The sequence below is a fragment of the Culex pipiens genome, chromosome 1 (genome assembly GCF_016801865.2).
Source record: "Culex pipiens pallens isolate TS chromosome 1, TS_CPP_V2, whole genome shotgun sequence".
Classification (NCBI taxonomy): domain Eukaryota; kingdom Metazoa; phylum Arthropoda; class Insecta; order Diptera; family Culicidae; genus Culex; species Culex pipiens.
This window is the reverse complement of record NC_068937.1, coordinates 16,264,984-16,272,711: the sequence shown is the minus strand read 5'-3', so window position 1 is coordinate 16,272,711 and position 7,728 is coordinate 16,264,984. Positions and strand designations below refer to the sequence as shown.

The following is a 7,728-nucleotide window of genomic DNA, read 5'->3' as shown; positions in this document are numbered from 1 at the left end:
TTTATAGAAACTTGCTTGCTCACTTCCAATTGAGCTATTCATCACTCGATTTAAGTTGAAAACGCGTTTTATGAGCTGTAAGGAGCATTTTTTCAGAAACAATTTTAGAGTATTGTCTCTTATCCTTAACACAATTTTAGAGATAAAATAACACCTAAGAATAGGTACAACTCTTCTAACTCAAAGTTTTAAGAAAGATTTACCCATACTTAGACGTATTTTTACCTCAGGTTAAACCGTCATCAGGGGTGACATTGGGTTTAGGGGTGATATTAGGTCATAAAAATTTCAGGATTTTTGTATGACCCAAACTCACCCCCAGACCCAATGTCACCCCTGATGACGGTATGTATTATATTACAATTTTTTTTACTTTTTTGGGATATTCAAAAATGTTCAACTTTAATTTAGGCCAAACCCGGACAGACGGTAATAGCAAAATTCATGCCATTTCAATAGCAAATACAGTTAAAATAACATAAAGTGTTATGGAATCTTCTTGAATAATCAATTTTTGCATAAGGGTTTAATAATAGTTTATGTTATCACAACAAAATTTGTCACTGGTTTGATATTTGTCGAAAGCCAAAAGAAACAAATCCACAAAAATCCTTTGGAATAAAATTTTTTGCTATGGAAGAATAACTCCAACTGTTATTGGGATGATCGGATTAGTTGTTAAAATAACAAAAAATAATAACAAAGATTTGTTCGAAGAAAAACTAAAAAAATTATTAGTCTGTTATTACAATAACAATCCATTAACAAAAAAAATCATAACAGCGAATAACAAAACTTGTTATAAATAACATAAAATGTTATAATCCTAGTATTTTCAAATATCAAAAAATGTTATTCCCACGTTATTTCCATCTGCTCGGGAAAGAGGTAGGTGTGTGAATTAAACACAATTTAATGCTGTGTTTCACAAAATGCTATTGTTCTAAATTTGACGTAATTTGTCGATCTCTGGTTTCAAAATTCATGTTTAAGGCTTTAAAGTGATTTTTTCATTCCTGTTTTGAGTCATAATTTATGTTACCGAATTCAAATCTTTGAGAACAAAATTGATAAGGGGAAGACAAAAACTTTAGTAACAATGTATTTTGTTTTTTTTTTGTAACCCGAGCAGACGGGAGCAGACGGGAATAACTTAAGAACAACATTTTTTGTTATTTGAAAATACTAGGCCAATAACATTTTATGTTATTTATAACAAGATTTGTTATTCGTCGTTATGATTTTTTTGTTAGTGGATTGTTATTATAATAACAGACTAATAACATTTTTAGTTACTCTTCGAACAAATCTTTGTTATTATTTTTTTGTTATTTTAACAACTAATCCGATCATCCCAATAACAGTTGGTTATTCTGCCATAACAAAAAATGTTATTCCAAAGTTGTTTTGACTTTCAACCAATAACAAATTTTGATATGATGACATAAACTGTTATCAAACCCTTATGCAAGAATAAAGTTTTCAAAAAGATTCCATAACATTTTCTGTTTTTTCAACAGTATTTGTTATTGAAATGGCATGAATTGAACTGTGCAGAAAACAAATTGGGAATGATAAATTCAAGTTTTTTTCAATTATGGATATTTCCTAAAAACATAAAAATAAAGTATTTTGATTATTTTACTGGGCAGGTACAATTATTATTTCAAGTTTTTTTTAGCACATCATTATTAAAAAGAGAACTCATGTGTTTTCAAAATCTTTCAAAATGAGCAGTTATGAAAAATATTTAAAAAGGGAGAATTTTCTCGAGTTTTGGTATTTTTTTGATCAAGGGTCATAATGTTTGATTTTTTGTCAGATTTTTCATCGGGTTTTGTTAGCTGTGTTTTTTTTTCTAACATAAACAATTTTTTAGAAATTAAATTGAATTGAATTCTTTGTAACCAGAGCAGCTCTTGACAAAAATATATAATAGCAATTTCATTTGAAAAGAGCCTAAACCGAAAAAAAAGTTCTCCGATCGGGCTCAAAATTTTTCTGGGGTTCCTTGGCCAAAATAATTAGATCCGTATTTTTTTGTTTGGCCGTTAGGGTGACCTACATCGTGCCAGGGTGGTTCAAAAAATGGCAATTTTCGTCATTTTTCGCAAAAACCACTTTTTTCGAAAAATCATATCTCCGCGTCATTTCATCCGATTTTAGCTGTCTTATATGCAAAAGAAAGGTGATGAGATTGGCTATTTGGGAAAAATAGTAAAAAGTTTCAAAAATCTAGCTTAACATTTGAAAAAAGTCGTATGAAAACATAAAATGGCGTTTTGACCGTGTCTGGACCAAAGAGCCTATGTCTGAAAATATTTTTATCGGATTCCTCGGAAAATTTCACATAACATATTAAAAATTTGGCGATGTCGAAACGTACGTTCCCGAGATATGATTTTTTGAAAATAAAAACTGAGTTTTTCGACGCGCCACGCGCAAAAACAGGAAAATGATGAAATCGACAGAAAAACAACTTTTTTCACTAAAACTGCAATAACTTTAAAATTTCAGCGATGGCCTATACATGTTAGGGTACCAAAATTTTCGTTATTTGAATACGCAACTTTTGGTACCCTAACATATATAGGTCATCGCTGAAATTTTAAAGTTATCGCAGTTTTAGTGAAAAAAGTTGATTTTTTGCCGATTTCTTCATTATCCTGTTTTTGCTTGTTTTGATAATGCAACGGGGAATGAATTTCTTAAAAATTAGCCATTGAGGAATTGCATTAAAAATCGGTTGAGAACCACTGGTCTAGTGGATATTCCCCTCTACCAGTGGAACTGATCCCAACAATTTGACAGCACTACCCGAGCATGGGTAAATAACAAGGGAAATGCGTAATAATACCTTTCTCTGGTATCAATACCAAATTTTGGTATTCCTGGACCCTTTAAAATTTGTCTTGACGATTATGCAAGAGCAAAATGTGGTATCATACCAATTTAAGGTATTGTTTTGATATTGCAAAATTGCAGAATTTGTCAATGGTCGAAAACCACATATTGGTATTCTTTTGGTATTACAGTATTTTATCAAATTCCTCTGAAACTATGGGAAAATTTTGACCAATTTTGACAAAATAATTAATTTTGCGCTAAAATTATGTCTCAAAGCAAATGCTTTAATTGAAAACCGGAAATTTAAAACTTGATTTTAAACATTTTTGATATACCCCCTACAGAAATGACTTGAAATTGTGGAAAATTTTTAAGTCAGGATGGCACATTTTGGTATTATTTTGGTATTGAAAGGTTTCATCAATTTTCTCTGAAACTATGGGATTTTTTTTACCAATTTGGACAAGATAATAAATTTTGCGCTAAAATGACTTGAAAAAAAAAAACAAATACTTTGAAAAACGAGTCAATCGAAAGATTATTGAATTTGGTGAATTTCAATCCAGTTTTATTTTAATAACACTTAGTTTTCAATCTTGTTATTTTTCAGAATCTTCAAGAACTTCAAGCACAGGCCGTTCATCAATGACAAATGCATTCAATGTGGTGAAGAATATCACAAAGAACGACATGGAATCATCAGGTGAGTAGATTTGGCTGTTGCATATGGATCATTTCCGTTTTTTCACTAACTGCAACTGTTGCACTAAAAATGGTATGAAAATACCAAATTTTGGTATTTCTTGTACAAATACCAGCGACCAAAATGTGCTCTTGGTTGCCCAGTAATAGATGGTAAAATACCATGAAATCACACCAAAATCATGTATGTGGAAGACCAGAGGAATACCAAAATCTGATATTCCAAGGGCGCGGGAATACCAAAAAATAAAACCAGGGCAATACCAAGTTTTGGTATTCAAGCAATGTTCAAAAATCCAGAAGACCTCAACTTGGTATTGAAATGGTTTTATTTTGAGGTATTATTTTACCCTTAGAATAACATGATTTGGTATTGTTGTGCCCTTACACATACAAGATTTTGGTATGATTTCATGGTATTTTACCATCTATTACTGGGCAACCAAGGGCACATTTTGGTCCCTGTTATTTGCCAAAGTAATACCAAAATTTGGTATTCCCGTGTTATTTACCCCTGCTCGGGTACACAGTAAAAAAAATGATGGTTTTATACATCTAGGAATGGTGACAGATTTTGTGCCTAAAAAAGTGTAATTTTACATAAGAAACTGGTTGAATTTTCATCAGTTTCAGTAGAGTTTCACATTTAAACGCAATATTTTTGAAAAAAAAACTCAAAAAGAGGTAATATACCAATCAAATTTTCAACCTTCCAAAATTCAACATTCGTTTTAGCTGTATAGTCTTCAGTTAGTTACAGTTTCTGGAAGGAAAAAAAAACTTTCCCTACTGAGTGAAAACTAGTATGCATGTGCGAAAATTTGAAAACCGTCTTTGCGTTCGTCACGCCACACGGAGAAAATTCTTTGTCTGTATGCAACTGTAGAGCTACTACTTTGTGTCTTGTTCTTTACTGTTTTTGCTGGAAAATTCTACCGCTCCACGCTTCTCTATGCAAATAGTTTACGAGCAAATTCCTGCAGTGTGGAGGTTTTGATGATTGGCATTCCCCTTCAACAGTGCCAGTGAACGTTGAGACTGGTGAGGGGGGTCGTCCATAAGCTACACAGTAAAAATAGTGTAAATTTGGGAGGTGTAATTTTAGAAGGTTGAATATTACCACTTTTATGGTGTAATTTTACCTCAAATAAGACTGAAAAAGTGACATTACACCAGAAAAGTGGTAAAATTACACATTTTAAAAGGCCATGACATAAAAAATGTACCCCTTCCTAGATGTAATTTTTTTTTACTGTGTAAGTGGTGAATTTAAGAAAGATTTTTGGAAGGAATTGGAAAGTGGAGGTGGAGTGGTTTATGAATAACCCTTTTACTTTCTTTGCCTTAACTTGTCTTGAGAGATTTAGCGCTGCCACGTGTTCTTTATAGTTGTGTATCATTTCGAAAACGAGGAAGGGTAGCATTAAAATGCATTATAGAAAAGTGACCTTGGTTCTTATGTAGGAGGCCAGAAGTGGAACGACCCTTCCACGTGGGAATTGAACTCGAGTCTATTTTGTCAATATTTGATGGTATCGACAGATTCAAAATGTCTTACGGTATAACCATGCAGAGATATTTCTGGAAACCTTTATTTTGCTCGAGTTGAAATAACTGAATAATTTTTATAATAATTAAATACTGAAATATGTACCACTTTTAGAAAAAAAATCTTTTCTTCTAATTTGCAAAATTTGCAAATATCTAAATTATTCTAAATTTCCTCCGAGTATTTATTTAACGACTAAAATTCTCCATTTTTTTCTTCCTCCCCCGTGCAGCGACCAGCGGTGCTTCCCGACCCAGGCCTACCGGAACTTTATCGGCATGGACGACTGGTGCCAGCAGAACTGTCTGCGCTATCCACCCAACTGCCCCGAGACGGTGTGCCACTGCCCGTGAGTATATTTAACGATGAGATCTTATCCTTGAAAAGGACTTTCTGACTATTCTTTATTTAATTTTAGGACAACCTGCGAAGCGATTGGCGAGCTGGAGGGTCGCGACGGCGCGGACGTGTACTGTTTGGACGAATGTCTCACGTACAACTCCAAGTGCCCCACGGACCGGTGCCACTGCTACTGAGGAACCAACTAGAAGCAAGGATTACGATTTTGAACGGATCTCGATTTGGACTAGCAAGCAATGAACGAATCTTATTATTTTTTTCCCCTTTTTTATTTTTTGTTGTAATCAAAGAATGAAAAACTTGCCGTTTTAATTTTGTAGTAACACCCCCCATTACCCCCCGCAACAAAACCGGTGAATAAACTGTACATTTTACCTGTCTGTGACCTGTGCTGAGCAGTGAAAAAAAAAAGAAAAGTGATTGTGGGAGCAGCGCAATAGAACACTTGTGCAAATATATAGAGTGCGTGTAAATGTTTTAGTTTTTTTGTGTTCTTGAACGGAAGGAAGCTGATATTTTTTTCTAGTTTGCTCAAATAAAGTGTGTATAAAAGTTTGTAACTTTGGCGTGCGTTTTTGTTGGGGTGTGCAAGAAAGAAAAAAGTCCAAAATGTCCAAAATGCTAGCTAGAGTGAGGAAAGCGCCTTTGGGTAGGCAACAGAGAGTGCAAATTATTTGATTTGCGAGCTTACCAAGCAAAGAACTTAGCAGTTCAAAGTAAGGTAAATCTTTAATGAAATTAACTATTTATTTTATAGCATATTCCGAATTCACAAAGGTGTTTTAAAAATATGTTGCAGTTGAGCAATTCTCCACAAAATCGGTCTTTTTTCTTTAATTTTAATTTTTGTATTTTTTAATCCGGCTGAAACTTCTTTTTGTGCTTTTGGTATGTCCAAAGAAGCCATTTTGCGTCATTAGTTTGTCAATATAAATTTCCATACAAATTTGGCAGCTGTCCATACAAAAATGATTTATGAAAAAATCTGCATCTTTGGAAGGAATTTTTTGATCGATTTGGTGTCTTCGGCAAAGTTGTAGGTTAGGATTGAGGTTTTGCAGCGCGACTGTCTTTCAAATGTAGGTGGCGCCAAAATGAGGTTACTTGCCAAAAATCGTATTTCTTTCTGCTGGATTGAAGAACAAATTCGCTTATTTCTCATGATTCCCTGCATCAATCTTAATGAAACTGGTTGCAAAAGACGAGAAAAGATGTTTGCTTTAAAATAATGAACATCAATTTTTGGGCGCGCAAAAATTTGTGAACTTTTTCTTCAAAAAACATATTTCAGAACACGAAAAAACGGTTTCCCCATATATATCAAAGAAATAAACAGTTACATATTTGATAACAGATGTGTTAACGTATATTTAACAGTTTTTATTGATTTTTGACAAACTTTGTTGCCAAATATAGTTCAAATAACTATCTTTTACTAAATTTACAATTTTCTCATAGAAAAATCAAACAAAAAGTGGAAAGTTGTACACCAAATTGTTGGAAATAATTTTTCTCATCCGAATCCGGCATAAGTTTTATAAAAATATTGATTTTGAAGGTACAAACACATTTTTTTCGAAAAATCATAGGTTTACGCTATTTGTTCATAGGTGGCGACATGTGTCTTTTAGCTTTGCTGCAAATTCTCTATAAGGTCTACACTGAAAAAAGAATTATACACGGAATTTTTTTGTGGTTTTTAATTCTACTTTTTAACTATAACTTGATTTGCAAAAAACACTATTTTTTCTGATATGTTTTCAAAAATTTATATTATGGGCAAAAAAATCTTTGACCGAGTTATGAATATTTGAATCAATACTGTTTTTTTTTTCAAAAAATCGATATATTGATCGCAAAACTACAAATTTAACTACAAATCTGTTTTGATCTAAAAATTCATAACTCGGTCAAAAATGTTTTGCCCACTCTGTAAATTTCTGAAAAGTTGGCAATTGAAGTTCCCTAAAACATATCAGAAAAAAAATAAAAATATTTTTTTTTGTAAGTGCCGTAAGTGCCGTCCTTATCCATATTTACAACTTTGCAGAAGACACCAAATCGAACAAAAAAATTCTTTCAAGAGATACAGATTTTTGAATTTTCATATATCATTTTTGTCTGGACAGCTGCCAAATTTGTATGAAAAATTATATGGACAAACTAATGATGCAAAATGGCTTCTTTGGACATCCCGAAGGCACAAAAAAAGGTTTCAGCCGGATTAAAAAATACAACAATTAAAATTAAAAAAATAGACCGTATATTTC

At 32.6% G+C, this 7,728-nt stretch overlaps 1 protein-coding gene across 1 annotated transcript in view; it reads left to right on the top strand.

Moving 5' to 3' along the window:
• LOC120417693 (uncharacterized) overlaps positions 1–6,018 on the top strand; it is a 61,401-nt gene extending 55,383 nt beyond the window's left edge. Inside the window, exons 3-4 of the mRNA XM_039579833.2 lie at positions 5,331–5,447; positions 5,517–6,018. Of these exons, the coding sequence (XP_039435767.1) occupies positions 5,331–5,447; positions 5,517–5,634 (235 nt within the window). The 3' untranslated portion in view covers positions 5,635–6,018. The remainder of the gene's footprint in view (positions 1–5,330; positions 5,448–5,516) is intronic.
• The last annotated feature ends 1,710 nt before the right edge of the window (positions 6,019–7,728 follow it).